The sequence below is a fragment of the Mesoplodon bidens genome (assembly GCF_964165515.1).
Source record: "Mesoplodon bidens genome assembly, chromosome: 16".
Taxonomy (NCBI): Eukaryota; Metazoa; Chordata; class Mammalia; order Artiodactyla; family Ziphiidae; genus Mesoplodon; species Mesoplodon bidens.
The window spans coordinates 77854078-77879135 of NC_138173.1; the positions used below are offsets into that span (position 1 = coordinate 77854078).

At 56.8% G+C, this 25058-nt stretch overlaps 1 protein-coding gene across 6 annotated transcripts in view; it reads left to right on the top strand.

Annotated features, from left to right (window-relative positions):
• PPP1R16A (protein phosphatase 1 regulatory subunit 16A) overlaps positions 1-24953 on the top strand; it is a 28748-nt gene extending 3795 nt beyond the window's left edge. For 3 of the 6 annotated variants that reach the window (XM_081258771.1, XM_081258773.1, XM_081258772.1), the window contains 9 exons: positions 19580-20607; positions 21462-21532; positions 21610-21755; positions 22864-22967; positions 23070-23410; positions 23491-23566; positions 23645-23774; positions 23996-24161; positions 24375-24953. In XM_081258771.1, coding sequence (XP_081114897.1) covers positions 20349-20607; positions 21462-21532; positions 21610-21755; positions 22864-22967; positions 23070-23410; positions 23491-23566; positions 23645-23774; positions 23996-24161; positions 24375-24749 — 1668 coding nt within the window. In that variant the 5' untranslated portion in view covers positions 19580-20348 and the 3' untranslated portion in view covers positions 24750-24953. Of the gene's footprint in view, positions 1-14714; positions 16023-16949; positions 17081-19579; positions 20608-21461; positions 21533-21609; positions 21756-22863; positions 22968-23069; positions 23411-23490; positions 23567-23644; positions 23775-23995; positions 24162-24374 lie in introns of those variants that run through there. The other 3 variants (XM_081258774.1, XM_081258775.1, XM_081258776.1) reach the window with 3 other exon arrangements.
• Positions 24954-25058: the final 105 nt, after the last annotated feature.

Here is a 25058-nt window from a genome sequence, read left to right on the forward strand (position 1 = left end):
GGCCAGGAGGGGCCAGACCACTCAGGGGTAGAGTCCAGGAGAAAACTTAGGTTGTATACTTTTATTTTGTTACATCAAACTTTACTGAGGTATCGTTTACCTACAATAAAAGGCACCTATATAAAATAATTTGGTGGGTTTTGTAGATGTATACATCCTTGTAAAAGCCACCATAATCCAGATGTAGAGCATTTCTATCATCCCCATTCCCTTCCCCAGGCAATCACTGATCTGCTTTTTGGGGGTTTTTTTGTTGTTGTTGTTTTTATAAATTTGTTTATTTTATTTATTTACTTTTGGCTGCGTTGCTGCACACCGGCTTCCTCTAGTTGCCGCAAGCAGGGGCTGCTCTTCGTTGCGGTGCGCGGGCTTCTCATTGCGGTGGCTTCTCTTGTTATGGAGCACGGGCTCTAGGTGCACGGGCTTCAGTAGTTGTGGCTCACGGGCTCAGTATTTGTGGCTCGCGGGCTCTAGAGCGCAGGCTCAGTAGTTGTGGCGCACGGGCTTTGTTGCTCCGCGGCATGTGGGATCTTCCCAGAGCAGGGCTCGAACCTGTGTCCCCTGCAATGGCAGGCAGATTCTTAACCACTGCGCCACCAGGGAAGTCCCTACTTTTTGTTTTTATAGATTCACTGTCCCTTTTTTTTTTTTAAAGAATTTCACATAAATGGAAGCGTACAGAATGAACACTTTTGTGTCTAACTTCTTCGTCCAGACAGAGCGTTTTGGAAATTCAGATTGCTGCATGTATGTGTGGTCTGTTCTGTCTTTGCTGCCGAATGTCTGGTACCCACCGCATAGATACACCACCGTTTACTCTCTGTGCACACACCTGTTGATGGACATTTTGATTCTTTCCAGTTTTTGGCTGTTATGAATAAAACTGCTGTGAATACTCGTGTCTACAAGTCTTTGTGTGGACATATACTTTATTTCTCTTGGGTTGAGTTGATAGAAATGATGGTTGAAATGCGTATTTGTGTTTAACTCTATAAAAAAGTACCAAACTCTTTTCCACAATGGTTGTATCATTGTACACTCCCAGTTCCACATCCTCTTATCATTCTTTTAAGGCTGAGCCATTCTGGCGCGTGTTGGTAGCTCGTCCTGCCTTTATCTGGCGTTTCCTTAATGATGACTGGTGTTGCACATCTTTTCATGTCCTTATTTTATTGACTATTTGTATATCTTCTTTTGTGATGTGTCTAAATCTTTTACCCATAAAAAACGGGTTGTTTGTCTCATCAAGCTTTAAGAATTCCTCGTATATTTAGGATGCAAGTCCTTTGCCAGATACATGTATTGCAAAAATGTTCTCAGTCTGTGGCTTGACTTTTCATTTTCTTTCTTTCCTTATTTCTTTCCTTCTCCCTTTCTCTCTCTCTCTCTCTCTCTTTCTTTAATTTGGCTATGCTGGTCTTAGTTGCGGCACACGAACTCTTAGTTGCTGCATGTGGGATTTAATTCCCTGACCAGGGATCGAACCCACGCCCCCTGCATTAGGAGCATGGAGTCCTAGCCACTGGACCACCAGGGAAGTCCTGACTTTTAATTTTGTTACCAGGGTCTTCAACAGCAGATACTTTTAATTTTGATGAAGTTCAGTTTGTCATTTTTTTCCCTTCATGGTTTATGCTTTCTCTTATGGTCAAGAGGTCAAGGATCATTGTTTTCCGTGGATATCCAGTCATTCCAACACCAGTTTTGAAGACCATCCTCTCCCCATTGTATTACCTTAACACCCTTGTTGAAATTCAACTGACAGTATATGTTTGGGTGTATTTCTGGATTCTCTAGTATATTCATTGATCTTATTGCTAATATCCCACATATTTGATTATTGTAGCTTTATAATAAGCCTTGAGATCAAGTAGTGTTAATTTTCCAACTTGATTTTTCTTTTTCAAATCATTTTGGCTCTTCAAGATATTACGTAGTCCTATATAAATTTGAGAATTTCTACAAAAGGGCTTACTGGCATTTTGATTGGGGTTGTATTGAAGCTACAGATCTATTTATGTAGGTCTCTGTATTTTTTTTTTTTTTTTTTGCGGTACACGGGCCTCTCACTGTTGTGGCCTCTCCCGTTGCGGAGCACAGGCTCCGGACGCGCAGGCTCAGTGGCCATAGCTCACGGGCCCAGCTGCTCTGCAGCATGTGGGATCTTCCCGGACCGGGGCACAAACCCGTGTCCCCTGCATCGGCAGGCGGACTCTCAACCACTGCGCCACCAGGGAAGCCCTGTGGGAAAATTTTTAATTGGAAATTTAATTCCTTTAATAGATATAGGGCTGTTCAGATTTTCTATTTCTTCTTGAGCCCATTTTGATAATTTGTTTCATTCCGGTAATTTGCCCATTTATCTAAGTCAAGCATGGCAATTTTTCTCTATAAAGGGCCAAATAGTAAATGTTTTAGGCTTTTCAGGCCATATGGTCTCTGTTGTGGTTACTCATCTCTTACTGTACCATGAAACAACCATAGACAATACATGAACAAATGAGCATGGTTGTATTCTACTAAAACTTTATTTACAAAAACAGATGGTAGGCCGATTCGGTCCATAGGCTGTAGTTTGTCGACCCCTGACTTAAGTTGTTAAGTTTATTATCATAAATTGTTCAGAACATTCTCGTTTTTATCCTTTTAGTTGTCTGTAGAATCTGTAGTGATATCCCCTTTTTCTTTCATGCTATTGGTAATTTTTGTCTTCTTGATCAGTTCACTGAGAGTTTTATTGATTTTATCAACATTTTCAAAGGAACAACTTTTAGTTTCAATATTTTTCTCTTTTTGTCTATTTTATATTTCATTAGTTTTTATTCTTATTAATATTTCTTTTCACTTACTTTGGGCTGAATTTTCTCCTCTTTTTCTAGCTTCTTATTAAGTTGGAAGCTTTGTTCATTGATTAGGTTGGAAGCTTTGGTCATTAAGTTGGAAGCTTTGGTCATTGAAAGAAATAACCTTTCTTGTCATTTAAGCATTCAAAGGTAGAAATTTCCTTCTAAAACCTGCTTTAAGTGCATCTCACATATTTGATATGTTTTCATTTTCATTCAGTTCAAAATATGTTCTACTTTCCATCTTGATTCCTTCCTTAGCCTGTAGGTTATTTAGAAGTATGCTTTAAAGTTTCCAAATATTTGGGAATTTTTCCAGGTATCTTTTTGTTATTGAGTTCCAGTTTAATTCTAATGTGGTTGGTGAACTTTCTCTGTATGCTTTCATTCCTTGTAAACATATTGAATCTTATATTAAGTTCCAGCATATGGTCTGTCTGCTTAATTTTTTTTTAGGGTTAGATACATTTACAGTGTTGCGCAACTCTCATCCCTCTCAATTTCCAGAACTTTTTAATTACCTGAAGCAGAAACTCTGTCCATTAAACAGTACTTCCTTACTCCCCCTCCCCCCAGCCCCAGGCAACCACCATTCTGCTTTCTATCTCTGAATTTACCTATTATATAAAGGGAAATCATACAATATAGGTCCTTTTGTCTGATACATTTGTAACATGTATCAGAATTTCATTCCTTTGCATGGCTGAATATTCCATTGTATGTATATACCACATTTTGTTTATTTCTTCATCTGTCGATGGGCATTCGAGTTGTTTCTGCTTTTCAGCTATTGTGAATAATGCTGCTGTGAACTTTGGTGTGCCCATAGCTGAGTCCCAGATTTCAGTTCTTTTGCTTATATACCCAGAAGTGGAATATGCCTTTGCTTTCACACTGCATGGTCGGTAGGGTCACATTCTATTCTGTACCCTAGTTCACTGTCCTGTGGTGCAGAAGTTGGAGACGATGTCAGTCTTTCTGTCTTCAGGGCCAGGCATTGTGCACAAACTATGTCTCCTCATCTATGGGCCTGTTGTCCCAAGTCCTGCACTCCTAGAGTGTTTTCACCTGGCTTCAAGTGCGCAGGATTCGGCTGTGTTATGTGTTACCAGTCTCCTGGTGTGCTTCCGGCCTGAGGTCATTCCCGGACACCTCCCCCATGCAGCGCCCCTCTCTCTGCTCTGGGGCTGCTACCGTTCTTCCCTGTGACCTCAGGAATGCATCAACTGATCATGAACTCTCTTCTGGATGCCCCTCTAGTTCTCCTCCTAGGTTTGTGGAGGTCTCAGTGTGGTCATCTAGACCCCACACATGTCTTCTTCTCAAGCTTTGTGGCCTCAGTGCCCCTTCCCCCCATAACTCTCCAGCCCTGTGCTTCTGGCAGCATCCTGCCTAGCCCCAGGCCCAGCATCATTGTGTGTGATGTGTGTGTGGGTGACTGAGGTTCAAATCAGAGCAGACCCAGGGTCACAATGCTGTCCCCTCCAGAGCCCACTTTTGTTATTTTGGTTTTAACACCGCTGTGCTTGACAGACCTTAATTTCCAAGTCTACACGGTGAGGTCATGGCCCATCAGAGTCATGAAGCCAAAGAGGCTGCGTGCAGCACTGCGGCAGCCGGGATCAAGCCTGTGGCCTGGCCTTTGGCAAGGTGTGGTGCTCAGGCCTCTGGAAGCCCGTCCTTTCTCCTCCTAGCTGAGCGTGGGTTGGCTTTTTTTTTTGGCTGCACTGCGTGGCTTGTGGGACTTAGTTCCCTGACCAGGGATTGAACCCCGGACCTCGGCAGTGAGAGCAGAGTCCTAACCACTGGACCACCAGGGTGGCCTTTATCCTCAGTTCTCTTGAGTCTCTTTTCAAATGCAGATGCCTCCAGCTGCCCAGCTTCTTTCATTTGGCCATCTAGACTTCTGACACCTTGCTGCGAGTTAGTTTCTTAGATTTCTCTCGGAGCTGGGTGGCAAAGGGAAAGGACATGGACGAGGGAGCTTTGCAGTGCCCCTGGCTTCTGGGGAGGGGCCCCCCCAGGTTCTCCAGCCCCCACAACACTGCGGCCACACCTTGCTGGCAGCCCCTCACTCACGTGGTCCAGACGGATCTCCAGTGCCTGCTCTGGCCCAGGGGCCTAGGGGCCTGCAAGCACCGTGTGCACAAATGTGCCAGCGTCTTGGGGTCCTCCTTCCTCACAGGATTGTCAGCTGGGCAGTTGTAACGGAGCCAAATGAAATTTCATTTTTGTAGGTCACAGCTTTGAAATAGCTTCAATTTCCTATGGTTCTCCTGCTGAGGGAAGTTTGAGGAGTATTGAGATCACTGAAAAAGGACACAGATCTCATGGGAGGGGTCAGGAAGGCAACTGAGGCCAGAAGATGAGTAGGAGTAAGGAAGCCAGAGAGGAGACTCGTTATAAAGCTACAGTGGGGAGGACACTGTAGCACAGGCTTAGGACGGGTGGAACAGAGTCAAGAGGCTCGGACAGGTTCACATATGTATGGGAACTTAATTTATGACCAGGGTGGTGCTGCGGAACAGTGTGGAGAGAAGCACCTTTTTAAAAATATTTATTTATTTATTTTATTTTTGGTTATTTTTGGTTGAGTTGGGTCTTCGATGCTGCACATGGGCTTTCTGTAGTTGCGCTGAATGGGGGCTACTCTTCGTTGTGGTGCGCAGGCTTCTCATTGCAGTGGCTTCTCTTGTTGAGGAGCACGGGCTCTAGGTGCGCGGGCTTCAGTAGTTGTGGTGTGTGGGCTCAGTAGTTGTGGCTCGTGGGCTCTAGAGCACAGGCTCAGTAGTTGTGGCGCATGGGCTTAGTTGCTCCACAGCATGTGGGATCTTCCCGGACCAGGGATCGAACCCACGTCCCCTGCATTGGCAGGCGGATTCTTAACCCTGCACCACTAGGGAAATCCCAAGAAGCAGCTTTTAAATAAATGGTGCTGGGACAATTGGATATAAATGTGGAAGAAAAATACAATTGGAGCCTGTACTAGTTATTATTGATGTGTAACAAATTGCCTCCAAATATAGCGGCTTGAAACAACATTTATTGGGACTTCCCTGGTGGTCCAGTGGCTAAGACCCTGTGCTCCCAATGCAGGGGGCCCAGGTTCAATCTCTGGTCAGGGAACTAGATCCCACGTGTCACAATGAAGAGTTTGCATGCCGCAACCAAAAAAAAAGATCCCGCATACAGCAACAAAGATCCTTCATGCCGCAACGAAGACCTGGCACAGCCAAATAAATAAATGTTTTTTAAAAAACCAAACAGAAACCCAGCATTTATTATCTCAATCTCTGCGGGTCAGGAGTCCAGGAGCAGCTCAGCTGGATGATTCTGGCTCAGGATCTCACACATTTTCTGAAGACTCAACTGGGGCGGGGAGTCTGCTTCCAAGCTGGCTCCCTTGCTGGTCCCAGTGGGAGGCGGCTGGCTTCCCCCAGAGTGAATGACCTAAAAGGGAGAGCAGGGATGAAGTCACAGTGCCTTTCACAACCTAATCTTGGGTGTCACACTGTCCTGTCTGCCACACTCTGTATTCATTATAAGCAAGTGACTAAGTGCAACCCGCATTTAAGGGGAGGGGAATTAGGCTCCACCTTTTCAAGGGAAGAGTGTCAGATAATTTGTGGGCATATTTTTAAACCACTATAGATTCCCTAATTTACACACAAACACTAGCTCCAGGTGGACTATGGACCTAAATGTGATGGAAACTATTGCTACTTTTATTTATTTTTTATTTTTTTATTTTTTTTGCGGTACCTGGGCCTCTCACCGCTATGTCCTCTCCCGCTGCAGAGCACAGGCTCCGGACGCACAGGCCCAGCGGCCATGGCCCACGGGCCCACGGGCCCAGCTGCTCCGCGGCACGTGGGATCCTCCCGGACCGGGGCACGAACCCGTGTCCCCTGCATCGGCAGGTGGACTCTCAACCACTGCGCCACCAGGGAAGCCCCTATGCTACTTTTAGAAGATAATATAGGAGACTAGTCTTTAGAAAGATATCTCATCTGATTAATTCTCAGAGAACTGCAAATTGACTGCAGGGAGATACCACGCCCCACGCACCAGAGTGACAAAACGAGTATGTTTTGTATAAACCAACTGGAATGTTTCTCCATTGCTGTTGGGACTGTAAACTGGTACCACTTTGAAAATTAGTTGTAGCATCCATTGATTCATGTCATCTAGCCTGCAGTTGGCTGCTGTGCACCAGTGTCTGTGAACAGGGTGTTCACGGCAGTGTCAGTCACAGGCCCACACCCAAGCTGCCCTGGGCCCTCAGAAGTGTGCCCCGAGCTGTGTAAACAGGCATGTAGTGGACTGTTACTCAGCCAAAGGCAGAAAGCGCAGGCCACATCCCTCAGAATGGGTGGATCCCACACACATGATGGGAGTGAGGTGGCACAGAGCACGAGGCCCAGCTCCACCTGGAAGTTCTGCCTGCCAGCACTGCACTCTGCTGTTCGGAAGGTGTATGGGGGTGTGCAGGTGTGAAGGAAAGCCAGGTGGCGACCACTGCGAGGAGGAGGGGAAGGAAGGCTCCAGGGAGCTGCTTGGCACCCTGGTGGGGTGGAGCTCACGTGGTTTTGTGTTTCCATTTTATGTGCGTTGGTTTTTTTGCACTTTCTGTACTTGTATTGTTGACTTAAAACAGCCAGTTATTTTATCAGGAAAATGGGTTTATTTTAGAGGAGCAAAGAATTGCAATTCAGAACCTGCAATCCATGGGGAACCACAGGCAAGTCTGGAGAACAAAGAGAAGAAACTGTTTTATAGAGGAGAAGGGGAGTTGGGAGGGGCTGTTCTAAACAGAGTCCATTGGAGGAAACTGAGAGTTTGAAGTTTAGTGGTTTTTCATTGGCTGAGCTGTTGTCCGGCGGGGAGAAAATCTTCCTCCTGCTGGGTCTGCAACTGAGGTGGAGTGACAGGATGTGAGAGCTCCCCCTTCTGGCCTCCTGACTCCGTTTTATTTTATTTATTTTTAATTTTTATTTATTTATTTTTTGGCTGTGGCTAGCGGGATCTTAGTTCCCTGACCACGGATCGAGCCCAGGACCCCTGCAGTGGAAGTGTGGAGTCCTAAGCCCTGGACCGCCAGGGAATTCCCCTGACTCCAGTTTTTTTTTTTTTTTTTTTTTTTGCGATACGCGGGCCTCTCACTGCTGTGGCCTCTCCCATTGCGGAGCACAGGCTCCGGACGCGCAGGCTCAGCGGCCATGGCTCACGGGCCCAGCCGCTCCGCGGCATGTGGGATCTTCCCGGACCGGGGCACGAACCTGCGTCCCCTGCATCGGCAGGCGGACTCTCAACCACTGCGCCACCAGGGAAGCCCTTCTGACTCCAGTTTAAATGAGGTTTCTGTTTATTGATTTTCACAGTATCACACTTCACAATAAAAAGTTTTTAACAGGGCACCCCAATACCCTGGGGAAGCCTGTGTAGGAGCCCATCCTGGGCACAGGGACCCCTGTTCCTCCAGACCTGAGGGGCAGGGCGGGCAGGACAGACACGAGGTCTAGCCTGGCTGGACAGTGGGGCGAGGGGCAGGGCTGCTGAGTCTTGGCTGGGATCCTACGCAGGCCCCGGGCCCAGGATGTCATGGGCTGTGTAAGAAGCATGGACCTTACATGGGGCCAGTAGGGCCTTAGGACCGTTTCACGCACGGGGGCGACTGGGTTGAGTCTTGCGATTTCAACGCCCTGGGGCTGCAGTGCGGAGAGGGGCTGGACCCCTGACTAGGAGCAGGGCGGCAGGTAGAGGCCCTGCGAAAGACGAAGACCCAGTGGGGGCTGGGGGCAGGAGTGGGCTGGAGGGAGGGGTCCCAGGACGGCACCCCGGCCTCACCTCTGGTGCTGTCGCTGCCCCTCCTTGAGGTGAGGGTCCAGCCATGCCATGGGTCTCCTCACTCCTGCCCTTACCTGCTCCCCAGTTCTCACATCCGCCAGGTGTCTTCCTCTGGGCCTTTGCACCACCCTTCACTTGGCCTGGATGCTGCTTCCTGCCCGTGAGGTGGGCACCTGGTAGCTGTGTGGGTCACCCGCCGCCCTTTCCTCGAATGCCAGCCTCGGAGGAGCAGGGCCGTGAATGCTGCTGGTGGGTGGGGGGAGCGGGAGACGCTGGCCTCCTGCAGCCCAGGTCTGCCTCGGTGACAGTTGTGGTGTCAGGGTTGCCGCGCCACGACGGACGTGACCGGTGCTGAGGGCGCTCGCAGTGCAGCGGCACTTCCTAGGGGTCCTTGGGAGCCCTGAGGCTGAGCGCTGTGGGGGCTGCTGGGGGCCGGGGCCACAGGAGGGGCTGCCCATGGCGGGTTCCCCAGACCTGTGGGACATCAGGAGGCTCAGGCTGGGGCACGGTGAGAGACTGGGGCCTGGAGGAGGGGCCCCTCAGGGCCGGGGACCCGTAACACCAGCCCTGCATTGGCTTTGAGAGGCGTGCGTCTGGAAGGACCTGTGAGCGTGTCTGGCTGGGTGGGAGCGCGGCCGAGGGGCCGAGGGCTGGTCTCAGAGCGCGTCCTGACACGTGCTGAGTGCGGGCTGTGCGACGCTGACCCTCCCCAGTCTGCTGCCAGGTGCTGGGGAGGCTGTTAGTGCCCTTAATTCTTGAGTCCACACTTCTGCTTTTGTGATCAAGAACAGCCTGAAGCCTCAGGGGATCGATGTGGATGTGGCACTCGAGTCCCCAGCCCAGGTCCCAGTTGGCCAGCTGTCCTGGGAATATCCTCTGTAGCTGTCCCCCATATAGGCCCAGTGTGGGGCCTGGACACGTTTCTGTTGGGGACAGCACCTGGAGTGGGCGGCTGGTGGAAGGTGTGTGGTCCACGGGCACCCCCGTGAGCAGGGACAGTCACGGTCACCCTGCACCTTCCCTAATGCTCGGTCTCCTCACGGGTAGGCGGGCAGGTGCCGGTGTTTTGGGTCACATGTGCATTTCCCTGATGACTGTTGACCTGGGGACCCTCATTGTGTGTATTGATGTGAAGGGACTCCTGAAGTCTTCGGCCCATTTTCCAATTTGGTGGAGGTTTCTTAGTGAGTTGTGTGTGTGTGTGTGTGTGTGTGTGTTTATTTATTTATTTTGGCTGTGCTGGGTCTTAGTTGTGGCACACGGGATCTTCGTTGCGGCACGTGGGATCTCGTTCCCCGACCAGGGATCGAACCCCGGCCCCCTGCCTTGGGAGCACGGAGTCTTACCCGCTGGACCGCCAGGGAAGTCCCATTTAGTGGTTCTTTTTATATCAGTTGTTGTTATGTATTTCCTACTCTGTGGCTTGATTTTCCACTCTTTTTATTTTTTTTATTTTTTATCTTTTGGCTGCTCTGAGGGGACCTTAGTTCCCTGAACCCGTGTCCCCTTCAGTGGAAGCGTGGAGTCTTAACCACTGGACCGCCAGGGAAGTCCCTTCTCACTTTTAAAATTTCAGTTTAAGGAGAAAGGGTTCGGGAAGCCCCGAACCCTTCCCCTGTCCCCAAGGGCACATGGCTGTGGTGCAGAGTCTGGTCTGGGACACAGGCGTGGACACACTCCATTGACCCTTTCAGATTTCACCAGTTTTACCTACAGCCAAGGGTGTGCGCACACAGGGGTGTGATCTGATCACTTGTGTCGAACGGTGTGACCACCACAGTCGAGGACCCTCGGCTGCCCTATGTGGCCCTGGCCACCTCCTTCCTCACCTCCCCCCCATCGAGAATGCTGGGTCACGGGGCCACGCAGGATGTAACTGTGGGGGAAGGGCAGAGCACCGTCTGTATTCCCCCCGGCCGCGCGCGTCCACCGTGGGCTCTTTTCATCGCTGGGGGGTGTTCTGTGGGGTGGGTGGACAGAGTGTGGTTAACCATTCAGCCGGTGAAGGCCATCTGGGTCGTTTCCAGTTTATGCATAAAATTGCTCGAAATTCACGTACAGGTCTTTGTGTGAACGTAAGTGTTCGTTCTCTGAGATAAATGCCCAAGAGTGCAGCTGCAGGGTCATACGGTAAGCGCATGTTTAATTTTAAGAAACAGCAGACTGTTTTCCGAGTGGCCTGCGCCTCCCATCCCTACCAGCGCTGGGCGAGACCCCTCCTTGTCCCGCCCTCGCCGTTCTGACGGCCACTGTGATTTCCATTTGCATTTTCCCAATGGCCAGTGCTGTTGAGCATCTTCTCGTGGGCGTTTCTGCCATCCGTATCCTCTTTAGTGAAATGCCTGTTCACATTTTGCCTCTTTTCTAATTGGAGTGTCTGTTTTCTCACTGCTGAGTTTTGAAAAAGTCCTTTGTTCTGTTTGTGGTTTGCAAATATGTTCTCCAGTCAATAGCATGTCTTCTCACCCTCTTCACAGGGTCTTTAGCAGGACAAAACGTCTAACTTTTGATGACGTCTATCTAATTTGTCATTTATAGGCTGTGCTTTTGGTGTCCAGTCTTCATAGATGCTGTGCTGCCTCCCCTTTCATGGGTAGGTGCACGACTCACCCGGGGGTGGGGTCAAGGTGAGCTTTTACATGTGGCTGTTCAACTGTCCCAGCACCATTTATTGAAAAGTCTCTTTTTCTGCTGCTCTGCAGTGTCATAAATTGAATGTCTGTGCGTAACTGTTTCTGGACTCCATTCTGTTCTGTCAGTCTATTTCTCTATCCCTAAGCACTTCAGATTTGTCCCTTTTTAGGATTGTACTGACAATTCTTGCCCTTTGGCATTTCCTATTAAATGGAGAATCAGTTTGTGAATTTCAGATAGAACCAGTGGGATTTTGATTGGGATTGCATTGAATCTTAGATGAATTTGGGGAGAAATGGCATTTTTAGAGTTCAGAGTCTTTTGACCCCTAAGCGTGGTGTGTCCCTTTTGGTCCTTCTCTCGTGTTTCAACAAGGTTCAGTGATTTTCTGTGTGGGGACCTTGCACATCTTTTATTAGATTTATTCCTAGACATTGATGCTTTTGGACACTTAGTATTATAAATACTATCATTACAATTTTTCATCTTCTAACTGTTGCTGACATTTATAGATATAATAGATTTTTGTACATTAACCTTGTATCTATCAACGGGACTTCTCTGGCGGTCCAGTGGGTAAGACTCTGTGCTCCCAATGCAGGGGGCCCGGGTTCGATCCCTGGTTGGGGAACTAGATCCCGCATGCAAGCCACAACTAAGAGTCTGCATGCCACAACGAAGATCCCGCATGCCACAACTAAAACCCGGTGCAGCCAAAATAAATAAATATTTTTTAAAAAACCGACTTGTATCTATCACTGTTGCTGTGTTCTCAGATTCTAATAGTTTTCTAGGACCTTTCAGGTTTTCATCATACACAATATGTCATTCACAAATACTGAGTTTTTTCCTACCCTTCTTGTTCTTTTATACGTGTGTGTATGTGTGTGTGTGTATATACACACACATATATATATATATATATATATATATATATATATATATATATATGTATGTATGTATGTATGTATGTATGTATGTATTTTGGCCACACCACGTGGCTTGTAGGATCTTAGTTCCCTGACCAGGGATCAAACCTGGTCCCTCAGCAGTGAAATCGTGGAGTCTTTTTTTTTTTTTTTTTTTTTCTTTTTGGCGGTATGCGGGCCTCTGAAATCGTGGAGTCTTAACCACTGGACAGGCAGGGAGTTCCCCTACCCTTCCTATTCTTATTCATTTTATTTCTTTTTCTTGCCCAGTTGCACTGGCTAAAACCTTTAGTACAATATGAATAGAGCTAGAGATAGTAGACATCCTTGCCTCCTCCAGTAGGGTTTGCTGTTTTTTTTTTAATTAGGTTGGGATCATCACTCTGCCAAGGGGAAAGGTCCAGAGGAGAGAGCTGATGCTGGAAGATTGTCCTGGAGGATCCCGGGGTGGGGGGTGGAAGGCCCTGTGGGTGGGCTCAGTGGCTGGTGACTTTTTCACAGAGGTGGATGTCCTCTTCTGATGGCTTCTGTCTTGTCAGGAAACGTGTCGGTAGCTGAGCGTGAGGATGAGGAAGAAAAGGGGAGAGGGAAGCTGTAGGGTTCCCTGAAGCTTTAGTGCTGTTGTGTCTGAGTGGGGTCTTCAGTCAGCAGCTTTGCTGGTACATTCAGAGTTGGGGCCGTTGTGTTGGGCCAGGCCTGGGACTTTCTGACAAGCTCAGTGAAGTGGCAGGGCCAGGGAGCGTGTGCTGATGGGGCTTGAAGCTGCTGCTTGAGGACACATCACCCTGGGGCTCTGGGGCGCTGGTGTCAGCAGTGAGCTGGGAGGGGTGATGGGCGGGGAACCGGGTGTTGAACCGAGATGCTGGGGCGGGGCTGGGGGGTTACTGGAGGTGACAGGGTCCAGGGTGTCGTTGAGGCAGAGGATGAGGTCACTGGCAGGAAGAAGAGGTCAACACCAAGGGGCCGGGAGTTGAAGGGTGGTCCACGGGAATATGGAGACCACCAGGAATTCAGGCCTGATGCAGTGATGCGGCAAGGGCTGGGGTGGGTGGTGGGCGGTGGGCGGTGGGTGCAGCCGATGGCCGATGGCCGAGTCAGCCAGGACTCGTGGGTGGAGGAGGGGGAAGGGGCTGCGGGCTGCAGCAGGAAGAGGGGTCGTGGCACTTCCAGGCCTGGGGGCGAGGCGGGGGGAGAGAGAAAGCAGCCCCGGAGAAGGCTGGCGGGAAGAGAGCAGGGTGGAGGGGCCGCGGCCCCGGGGGAGAGCAAAGGCTGAGTGACGGGGCTGAGGGCGTGGGGGGCTGCTGGAGCCTGGCCCGGGGGGAGGGTGTCAGGACTGGGGGTCGGAGAGCAGGGTCAGGAGACCCCTCCTCTGTTCCACGTCTCTCACGAAGCCTCTCTCTTGCCTCCGGCACACGTCGTGTGAGACTCTCAGGAGGTGGGGCCCCCACCACGTGTGAACCCACTGCACCTCCGCTGCGGGGACTGCTGCTGGGCCACCTCGAGGAGACCACCTGTGTGCCAGGCCGGGCTGCCTGCAGGGCAGCCCCTTGGCCGAGCAGGTCTGAGGCTTTCTACACTTGAGTAGTTACTCAGGCGCGTCCTTTACGGCTGGTGCTCTCAGCCTTTGTGGTCCAGCGCGGCTGCCGTCCACCCTCACGTCCTGCTTCCAGTTTGCACGTGTTGATCATCAGGGAGTTGAGTATCTATCTGGATGCTTCCAGTGGGGTCCATGCTCTGTCCCTGTGTGCGGCCGTCATGATTGACGTGGGGACCACTTTGTCCTGTTGATTGCAGATGTTTTTACTCAGTTGACCATTTGTCTTTTGCTTTTATAGGTTTCGTTTTGAATTGTTTTGTTTTTACAGTGCAGACATTTAAAAAATCTAGTGCAGTCGGATTTATCAGTTTTCTTTTTGGTTTCTGGGTTTTGTGTCAAGCTTAGAAAGGCGTTCCCCTTTGCTGGGATCACACAGACGTCTTGCCTTCTTCCTTCTGTTACTCCTGTGGTTTTATTTTTCCTACGGCTGTGTCAGTGATGCATCTGGATTGGTTTTGGTGTGAGGAGAGGGGTGGCGTCCGCGCATTCGAGCAGGCCTCCCCTGAGGCCCCTGCTCAGTTCTCCCGTCTGCGCCTCTGCTGGCCACTCACTTCCATACACTCTCTCCTGGGCGTCCTGGCCCCTGCTCACCGTGGACACTGCTCGGCCCCACTTCTCAGGGCCCTCCTTCCTCCGTCTGCCCCTTGCTGGCCCTTTCCTCGCATCTGGCAGCCTGTCCTGCCCTTCTCCTGTGGCTCCTGTCCTTTCCACCGCTGCCGGGGGTGCGTGTGGGTCCCATCGTCTCTCCTGCCAGGTCTCCTGCCAGGTCCACCCCGCCTCAGATCCGATCACATCACTCATTTGTCTGGAAGCCTCTGGGCTCCCCCGGCCCAGGCCGAGGCCAGCTCCTCTGCTGACCCTGGCCCGGGCTGGTCCTGTTAGTCCCCGCCCCCCGAGGCCGCACGTGATACCTGATACCTGACAGGTGTGCTCACACCTGCCCTCCCTGAACAGAGCACTAAGTGTCGTTTGGAAGAGGTTTACCTCCACATGGCTCAAAAGCCAAACAACAGGAGTGGCCCAAAGCTCTGGTGCCGCCCACCTGCGCCCCTGCCCCGCCCCCGCCCCCCGCCCAAGGCCCTTCCCATTGCTTCTCTCGGAGTCCTGTGTTTCTGATACAGGTTTACACGTGTGTTCACACAAAGGTTGCTTATCATGTACAGATTTTACACCTTTTTTCCTTCACTAAACAGTTTTTTTTTTTTTTTTTTTTTTTGCGGTACACGGGCCTCTCACTGTTGTGGCCTCTCCCGTGGCGGAGCACAGGCTCCGGACGCGCAGGCTCAGCGGCCCTGGCTCACGGGCCCAGCCGCTCCACGGCATGTGGGATCTTCCCGGCCCGGGGCACGAACCCCGTGTCTCCTGCATCGGCAGGCGGACTCTCAACCACTGCGCCACCAGGGAAGCTCTGTTTGTTTGTTTGTTTTTTTTTTACTAAACAGTTTCTTAGTGACCTTCTCGTGAGGGTGCTAGGAGGCTTCCTCGCAAACCCCTCAGGGCCTTACTTAATGACCCTTTGATAGACATGTAGGACTTAAAGGCTGCTGCAGTGAGGGGCCTGATGGTAGTGCTGTGGGATCAGCTTTTAGAACGTTCTAGAACAGGCCTGCTGGAGGCAGGTGAGTGCCCCTGGGGACAGCTGCTCTGCTCACACGTGCTGTCACTGTGGAAACGCTGCCCTGGCCGCACCCCCAGGTTGGCCCCTCCATGGGTCCCGCACCAGAGCGAGGAGGAGCCCGCTGCCCGCCCGCCCCGCTGCTTGGCTCCGTCCTTGCTGCTCACGCCCCCTCGGCCCACCCCGCCCTGCTGCCGGTGCCCCCAGCCCCTCCCTGGGGCCACCCCGGGGCCACAGTGGCCCTTCTCCTCACCAGCGCACGTCCTGCGCCTCCTCTGAGGGCAGCCAGTTTTCCTTGTCCCCCGACCCTAGGCCACCCCCAGGCCAGGCCCGTGGGGCAGGGCTGGGGTCGGCCTGGCCAGACCCTGCCCTTGGGGCGTCGGGTTCCCTCCCTGAGCAGGTCCCCACCCGAGGCTGCCCTCCAGGTCCCAGCACGTGGCCCCGGGCACGGACCGGGTGGGCCCCCAGCTGGCTGGTCCTCTGTGGGACAAACGGTGCCCTTGGTGAACTTGTGCCCGCGACGGCCAAATATGCAGCGGGGATGGGAGGCTTCCCAGGTGAGCCGGGCTGGGGCGGAAGGGTGAGGGGATGGGCCAGGGGGTCGGCCCAGGGATGAAGCCCAGCTGCCTGTGGTCCCCGAGCACACAGACGCCTGCAACGCGGCGGGGTCAGCTCTGCCTTGGGGTCTCGGCAGCCAAGCCCCAGCCACGTGCCCGTGACATTTACATGCCCTCACCTGCTAACGGGCACGTCTGTGTGTGTGACTCTGCAGGATGGTGACACACACTGCGCTCTCCCCAGAGTGGGAAGCAGTTGGTCACTCCCCATCTTTTGCTGTCGTAGATAAAGCCACAGGGAAAACCGGCTCCAACCCACCTTAAGCAGGACAGGGAGGCGAAGCCCCCAGAACCTGAGGGGAGGTGGGCACCCCACTTCCTCCCACGCCCCGGCCCCTCCACCCTGCCCGTTCATCTCTCCTTTCCTCTCTCTGAGCGAGGCACAGCCTCCCTGTCCCTGGGTGAGTGAAGGGACACTTCCCGACCCTCAGAGGCTCTGGGCTCTTGCTACACTGTCCCTGATTCTCACAGATGCTGGGAAGTGAGCACGAGAGGCAGGATGGTGGCGCCGTCAGCAGGGCCCCACAGGTTTAGGCCTCAGTTCCCCAGGTGGGAGATGGGGATAATGACAGGGACGTGCCGGTGCAGGGCTGGGACAGTGGTCGGGGAGGGGCCCTGAGACACTCAGGCCGGCGTGTGTCTGTCCACACTGAGGGCCTGGGCTGGGGCCCATAAGCCGGGTGTCCAGAGGTACTCTCGATAGACTCTGGACATAGTCCAGTGGCGTGGGCTCAGAGGATGAGGGGCAGTGGCCACTGTCCTTCCAGAAGGCTCCTCCCACCTCAGCCCCACACTCCCATACAGCGCCCCAGGCATGGAGCTGAGAAGTGGAAAAATCGTCCAGATTATCTCTGTTTGACATTCCAGGGAGGCTTGGGGCAGGATTTGTGGACTGAGGTGGCAGCCGCCCTGCTTGGCCCCCTTGGCCTGGGTGTGGTGTGGTGGTCAGTTGTTGAGACTCCACGGAGCTGTCCTGGCCTTTGTGGCTCAGCTGAGGGGTGAGTCTTGCAGCTTGGGGGCAACTGTTCCTGGACTGTGTGGCTGGGAGGAGGGGGAAGAGTGGGGCTTGAGGAGGGGGAACAGGCGGAGATCTCAGACTCAGCCTGGGGGGGCCGGGGGCTGGGCGCTGTGCTGCCCCCCATGGAGACTGTTCCAGGATGGGCGCCCACTGCAGCGGGGTCCTGGGACTCCCTGGGGTCAACTTTCTCTCAGAGGAGGCAGTCCAGCGGCCCAAGGACCCACCCCAGGTCCTCAGGCAGCTTCCAGCAAGGAGTGCTGCTAAAGGGGCCCAGAGGGGACCTGGGGCTTCAGGCAGGTGGGTCCCCCAGAGTAGGGGGCTGAGGACCCGGCTGAGCTGCTGTAACCCAGCAGGAGACCAGAGTCTCCAGTGTGCAGTGCCCGGGCTGTTGGGGGCCCACAGGGAGCAGGTCTCTATCCTGAGCCCCGTGCTGCCTGGGGCGCAGGGGTGGGCCTGGGTGAGGCTTCAGATCCTGCCCCAGATGTATTTTCATGGGTGGCCTTCAAAATAAGAAAACAACAGCTAGAAAACACAACATCTGTTCAATTTGAAAAGTTGGTGGTTATTCTGTTTTAGGTTGTTTTCTGTCCCTTACCCTGCTCCCCCGCATGCAGGGGTCTTAGTTCCCCGACCAGGGAATCGAACCCGTGCAGTGGAACCATGGAGCCCTAACCACTGGACCAGCAGGGGATTCCCCTCTAGGGGAACTTCTGTAGGACGTGGGCATCAGAATCTCTTTTCTTCCATAAAATGATGGGGTAGATGACATCTCCTAAATCTTGTCACACGTAACAAACTCGGGCTGTGGCTCTGATGTTGGCGCCCACTTGGAGAAGATGGTCCCTGAGGCCCTGTGAGCCCGCTCTGCCGTGGAGCCTTGGCCTGCAGGGGACTTCCTCCCTCGTGGAGGGGGCGGGGGCGGCATCCTCTGTGGGTCCCCCTCCCCTTCCCATGGCTGGAGGCGGGGTCAGGGTGGCCCTGGGCCCAGTGCCTTGCTCCTCCTTCCTGCGGTCTCTTGGGGCAGGCTCTTCAGAGACCTACCCCAGAGAGGTGAAGATCCCATGTGCGGGCTGGAGGGGGTCTCAGCTCCCTCCAGGGGAACATGAAGCTACCTGTGAGTGGCCAGCAGGGAGGGAGAGTCTTACAGAGCCAGTGAAAGCTCCGCCACACCTTGGGTATGGTCTGGGATCCACCTCCAGCCTGATGGGCGGGGGAGCTGGCACAGTGCCTGCAGGCCTCTGGCCTATCTCTGTCTCGGTGGAGAAGTGGTGTCTCGGGGGCAGAGGCGGGACTTGGGGGATCCAGGCAGGGGGTCTAGGCAGCTCACTCTGCCTGGCCCCAGCAGTTGGCAGAGGTGGCCAGCTGGGGGCTGGCTGCCTGGAGGGCTCCTTCCTGGGCCTCACCGGTCCCCTTTCCTGTCCCCAGGAAGCCTCTGAGGCCTGGCTCACAGAGCGGACAGCTGGAGTGCCAGCAAAGTCCAGGGCAAGGCAGAGCTGTAAACCGAGGCTCCCAATACACTGAGGGTCCCGGGGCAGGAGGGACCTGACCTCATTTGATCTGGCCCGGGACAGTTTCCTTCCAGAAAGAAGGGGGCACTCACTGAGACCCCTGAGTACAAGTCTGGCCAGAAGAAGGCTGGGTCCGCCTCTAGATGGCCACAAGGTCTGGCCGAGTGGGAATGGGGACTCCCGGTGGGCAGGCTGAGCTGCAGGTGGGTACCTTCTAGGTGGAGCATGGCCATGGCCTCCCGAGGAGTGTCCTGGGACCATGCCTAGTGAGCACACCGGGCGTGCTGGGCAGGAAGGGCCATGGTGGGGACTGTGGGGCTGTGCCCCAGCCCAGCTGCCTGCCCCCCTGTCTGTCAGGCAGGCCACCTGCACCTGTGTTCACACGACCAGGGCTTGGACCGCCGCCCAGGATGGCAGAGGGAAGCACCGAGTGGCCTGAGCTAGAAACAGAAAGCCTGGCGAGGAAGAGGCCCAGACTCGGGCGGTGAGGGGCTGGGGTGCTGGTCAGGCCAGGCCAGGCCAGGCCCTCCGCCCTCCGCAACTGCGCCGAGCAGCAGGGCGGCCCAGGGCCCAGACAGCAGGGCCCGCCCTCGGGAAGGCCGTAGGCCGCACAGCCCTCGGGGAGTCCGGGAGAGCCCAAGGAGAAGGTGACCTTGGCCAGCCCAGCCCGGCCCAGGGTGCACAGGTCAGGGGTGCTGCGGGGCAAGGGCTGAGCCGGAGGCCTTGAGGGGCCACCTCTCAGGAAGGCCACCGCAAGCTGGCAGTGCCGCCCCTGCTCCCCTCTCTCAGCCGCGCAGCCTTCAGAGCCCTTGCTGGAAACACCGAGTGTGGGGGCCAGGATGCGGGCACAGCCAGCCCCCTCCCCTCTGCCAGGATCTTCCGGGCAGGGCTTGCCCTCACACAGGGCGGGGCTCCGGGTGGAGCCCGTCCCGACGTCTGGCCTTGACGCGCTTCCTGCTTCCTCCTCTCAGGCCAGCGGGAGCACCTGCCGTGTACAGCTGGGCCGCCGGCTCCTCCGAAGGGGAGGCCTTCCAGAAGACACAGTTGCCAGGCCCGCTGTACCCTCGGTGCCCTGGCCGCTTAGAGAGCCTCAGCCCCAGGCGCTGGGAGCCGGACCCTGGGACTCTGGACACACGCCCGCCCGGGCCCCCTGTGGCCACACCTCCTCGTTAGCACCGACCCCAGAAGGCTGGGGCCGTGGGGAGGGAAGGCCCCCGCCATGGCTGCTCCTAGACCCCACCTGGTCCCCTAAGGCCTGTTAGGTGAGAGGGGCTTTTAGGGCTCCCAGGGGCCTCTGCCCCTTGCCCTGGCCTCCCCTTCCCCTCGGCGAGGTGTCGGGGGGCTGCAACTTCATCATCTGGGTCATTAGCTTCAGACCCTGAACTGAGGCTGGCCGGGTCCAGGACTGCTTCCCACAGGGTGGGCACCCTGACCCCACGAGGGAGGGAGGCCTTGTCCATCGTGCAGCCGAGGTGCCAGGGCCCTGGGAGGCCGGCTGCAGGCACCCTCCCTTGCTGCCCTTTCTGCCTGGGGCCCGGGCCCCTCATGGCTGCCCGAGTCTGGTCACAGCGGGGGGCCTCCTGACCCAGCCTTGCCAGGGGCAGAGGACACCGAGCCTTAGAGAGGGGATGCCCCCCAGGGCACCAGTCCAGCCAGCTGCCCCGCCTCTCAGGCCCAGCCTGGCCCCCGTGCTTCCCCGTCCGGTGCCCCCAGCAGCCCCCCTGGCAGGCAGCCCCCGCCATGGCCGAGCACCTGGAGCTGCTGGCAGAGATGCCCATGGTGGGCAGGATGAGCACACAGGAGCGGCTGAAGCATGCCCAGAAGCGACGTGCCCAGCAGGTGAAGATGTGGGCCCAGGCTGAGAAGGAGGCCCATAGCAGGAGGGGCCAGCGGAAGCAGTCACAGAAGGAGGTGGCTGGCGGCTGGCCACAGAAGCGGGTCCTCTTCCCCCCCAGCGTTGCCCTTCTGGAGGCGGCTGCCCGGAATGACCTGGAGGAAGGCGAGTGTGGGCCAGCCACGCACAGCAGGCAGCCCTGTCCCTGTCCCTGTCCCCCGGTGCAGGCCTCGAGAGGTCCGCCAAGGGTGAGGCCCAGCGTCCTTAGCCACAGACCCCAAGTGGTGGGAGCCCCCAGGGTAGCCCTCACAGGCCAGCCTGTGGAGGGTCCTGCAGTGAAGGTGAGGCCTGGGGGGGGGGCGGGGGCCCTGGGGGGGCCCACAGGGCTTGGCTCGGGTGGGCTGGGAGCCGCCCAGTCTTTGCCGCCTCTTGCCGGGGCGCTGGGCTTGGCTCGGGATACCTGCTTGCCTGGGTCCTGAGCCTCCATACCGGGGTATGGTGGAGCCCACCTGGCAGGTTAGAGCACGGGGAGCAGGGGCTCCCCGTACGGGCTGCCCCCTCGATGCCTGCCCCTGGCTCTGCCTGTGACTTCTTCCTTCTTCCCATCAGAACCGCCCCAGGTGACAGGTCTGAACTCGGAGCAGGCCTCCTGTCCCTCTCCTGTGCCCACACGCTCACAGCCCCTCTTCTCTCCCGGGAGGCTCCCGAGGGCGCTTTCTGCCTCCCTCCAGGGCGGAGGCCTCTGCCGTAGAAGCTGGGGTGCAGAGGGCAAGGAGGGGCAGGGTGTGCCTCAGGCCGGTGCATGGGAGCTGCGGGGAGGAGGGTGCAGCCAGGGAGGGCCAGGCCTGGGCTCTAGTGTCCCTCCTGCCACCTGCACCACCGCCTTTCTCCCCGTCCTCTGCTCTCCCGGCTACGCACAGCCGTCAGCCCAGGTACCCCAGATGCAGGGACCTGAGCAGGATGGCGCTGGCCTGTGGTGGGACTTCTGTGACCTGAAAGCGCTCCTCTCCTCTCTGCAGTCCGCCAGTTCCTCGAGAGTGGGGTCAGCCCTGACCTGGCCAATGAGGACGGCCTGACCGCCCTGCATCAGGTCAGCCTCGCTGAGGGTGCAAGGAGAGGACGGGGCCCTGGCCTGCGGCTCGGGCACTCAGGCCACGTGCTTTGCAGAGCTGCATCGATGACTTCCGGGAGATGGTGCAGCAGCTCCTGGAGGCTGGGGCCAAGGTCAATGCCCGTGACAGTGAGTGCTGGACACCCTTGCACGCCGCGGCCACCTGTGGCCACTTGCACCTGGTGGAGTTGCTCGTTGCTCGGTAGGGCCCGCTGGGAGCAGGTGTGGCTGGAGTGGGCGTCTCTGTCGGGGAGGGGCCGCAGCTGGGCCCGGGGCAGGCAGGACCTTCCTTGCGGTGGGTAGTTCATCTGGAGACACCGCCCAGGCGTCTCATCTCTGTGGGAAAGTGTGCCTGGACCCTGGCCTCTTGTGTTCCCACTGACCTTTGCTTACCCTGCTGCACCCTGGCATGCAGAGCGGGACCTGGGCCGAGACCACGGATGCCGCCACCCCAAGGGAACTAGCACATACTCAGGGCAGTGTGGTCCTCTGCCTGCCAGGCTGCTCACACCATGAAGAGCATGGGAACTCCTTGAGGACAGGCCTTGACCTCCTGCTCTGGTCTTCTGGCCTTCCCAGGGTCTGCACAGAGAAATGCCATTCTGGTCAAAGCCACGAGGGAGAAATTGGCAAGGGGGGATACCTGGACACAGGTGGCTCCGTTAACGAGGAGGGCAGAGCAGGGCTGGGCTCCTGAACACCTGCCTTGGTGAATGGAGAGGGTGGTCAGCTTCCCTAGGGTCCAGGAGTCCCCCACTGGCTGGCCTTGGAGCCGTCTGGGCAACAGTGGTGGGTGTGTGGGTGCATGGCAGTGGCTCCCGTTTGCACACAGATGCCTTGGAGTGGGACGGGCTGGGTGTGCAGCGTCACGGGGCAGCAAGGGGGTGTGTGCACAGGTGGCCCCTAGCCCTACTCCGTGCCCCTCCACAGTGGGCACCCAGCCTTGTGTTTCGGGCCCTCCTTCAGCTCCCCACAGCGCTCTCCTGACACCCAGGCTCTCTCCCCACCACCTTCTGCTGCCTGGGGCCCCCAGAGTCTTGGCACCCCCTCGTGGCAAGTGGGCCTACTGTACATATTCACGGGGGCAGAGGGGTGCCAGGATCCTGAAAAATCAGACATGGTGGAGACTGCAGGACAGCCCACCTGGCCCCAGGACAGCATCCAGGGCCAAGGGGCTGCCTCTCACTGCAGCAGGTGAGGCCTGGGCCCCGCTGAGGCAGCCCTAGGTGGAAGGCCTCTGAGAGGGTACTGGGGGCTTCCGCTGGGGGAGAAGGGCCCTGTGAACAGCGCCCCGTCCACCTTTCCCGCAGTGGTGCTGACCTCCTGGCCGTTAACACGGATGGGAACATGCCCTATGACCTGTGTGAGGACGAGCAGACACTGGACTGCCTGGAGACGGCTATGGCCAGCCGTGGTGAGTGCAGCCCTGCCTGCCTGCCTGCCTGCCAGGGCAGGGGGGTGCGGGTTGCGGCAGGTGGTGTGCTGGGGGTGGAGCCCTGAGCCCACTGCCCCGCAGGCATCACCCAGGACAGCATCGAGCGGGCCCGGGCCTTGCCCGAGCTGCATATGCTGGAGGACATCCGGAGCCTGCTGCAGGAGGGGGCGGACCTCAATGCCCCCCGGGACCACGGCGCCACGCTGGTGAGTTCAGGGCCGCGTGGGACCCAGGCAGGGGAGGAGGCTGCCGGCCGAACCAGGGCCGGGACTCAGGGGCCGGCGGTTTGCCTGCAGCTACACATCGCCGCGGCCAACGGGTTCGGCGAGGCGGCTGCCCTGCTGCTGGAACACAGGGCCAGCCTGAGCACCAAGGACCGCGACGGCTGGGAGCCACTGCACGCGGCGGCCTACTGGGGCCAGGTGAGTGCCTGTGGGGCGGTGGGGCCGGGCGGGCTCGGCGGCTCCGCAGGCTTCAGCAGCCAGGGCTCGCCGGCCCACAGGTGCACCTGGTGGAGCTGCTCGTGGCACACGGGGCTGACCTGAATGGCAAATCCCTGATGGACGAGACGCCTCTCGGTGAGCCTGGGGCCGCATCCTCCCGGTGTAGGGGGCAGGCGGGCGGGCGCCCGTGACCCTCCGGCCACTCCTCCTCAGACGTGTGCGGGGATGAGGAGGTGCGGGCCAAGCTGCTGGAGCTGAAACACAAGCACGACGCGCTCCTGCGCGCCCAGGGCCGCCAGCGTTCTCTGCTGCGTCGACGCACCTCTAGCGCCGGCAGCCGGGGGTAAGTGCCCGCCCCTCCCGCCAGGCCCCCGCGGGCCCGCCCAGTGCCCCACCCACGGGCCCTCAGCCCCCCTCTCCCCTCCCCTCGCCCCTTGGGCTCTGCCCCGGGCATTGCCCCTGCTGATGTCAGCTGGCAGGCCTCCGTGCCCTCTGGAGCTCGGGGCAGAGTCCGCAGGGAAGGCGGTGTCTCCCCCACCACTCCTCCTGCCCGCCCCCTCCCAGGAAGGTGGTGAGGCGGGTGAGCCTGACCCAGCGCACCAGCCTGTACCGCAAGGAGCACGCCCAGGAGGCCATCGTGTGGCAACAGCCCCCGCCTACCAGCCCGGAGCCGTCCGAGGAGGACGAGGACCGCCAGACGGATGCGGAGCTCCGGCGGCCGCCCCCCGAAGTGAGCCCCGCCCAGCCGTGCCCCGCCTCCCTCCGTACCAGCCTCAGGAGCTGGTGGGACCAGGGGCCCCGCCCCCATATGCAAGACTCGCGCCCCGTGGGCGTCAGTTGCCGCCCCCACCCGCGTTTCTGCCCTTGGACTGCCACGCAGCCCGGGACCCCAGGCCAGAGGGGACCTTCCTGATGGCCTCCGGGGCCTGTGCTCCCCACACAGGAGGAGGACCCAGAGGCGGCCAGGCAGCACAACGGCCGAGTGGGGGCGCCCCCCGGGCGGCACCTGTACTCCAAGCGGCTGGACCGAAGTGTCTCCTACCAGCTGAGCCCCTTGGAGAGCACCACCCCTGACGCCCTGGTCCAGGCCAAGGCCCCCCACACCCTGGCAGAGCTGAAGCGTCAGCGGGCTGCTGCTAAGCTGCAGCGACCCCCGCCTGAGGGGCTCGAGGCCGCTGAGTCTGAACTGCCCGTGGACACTGAGACCCCCCAGCTGGAGTGTGGCTCCGGGGCTGGTGGAGACCCACCCCTGCTCAGACTCACAGCCCCCTCAGAAGAGGCCCGCGTGGAGAAGAGGCCATGCTGCCTGCTCATGTGAGGGGCTGGCGCTTGGGTGGCCAAGGTCCCACTGCCAGGCCCAGGGCCCCTGCTCTACGTGCCGCAACGTGTGTCCCGGGCTAGGCTGCCAGCCTCCTCCTTCCTCGAGGATGGACCTGTGGCAGAGGCTGTACCTGGGAAGCACCTGGCTGTGGAGACCTAGTTTCACTCTGTGACTCTCAATAAAGGGCCGTTCTGCCACCTGCCCTGTCGTGTGTCTCAGCTGGGCCACCACTGCCATGGTGGGGAGCTGCTGTGTTGCTGGGCCTGGGTGCGCCTGGCCCTGTGAGCACCTGAGGGCTGTGGGCGC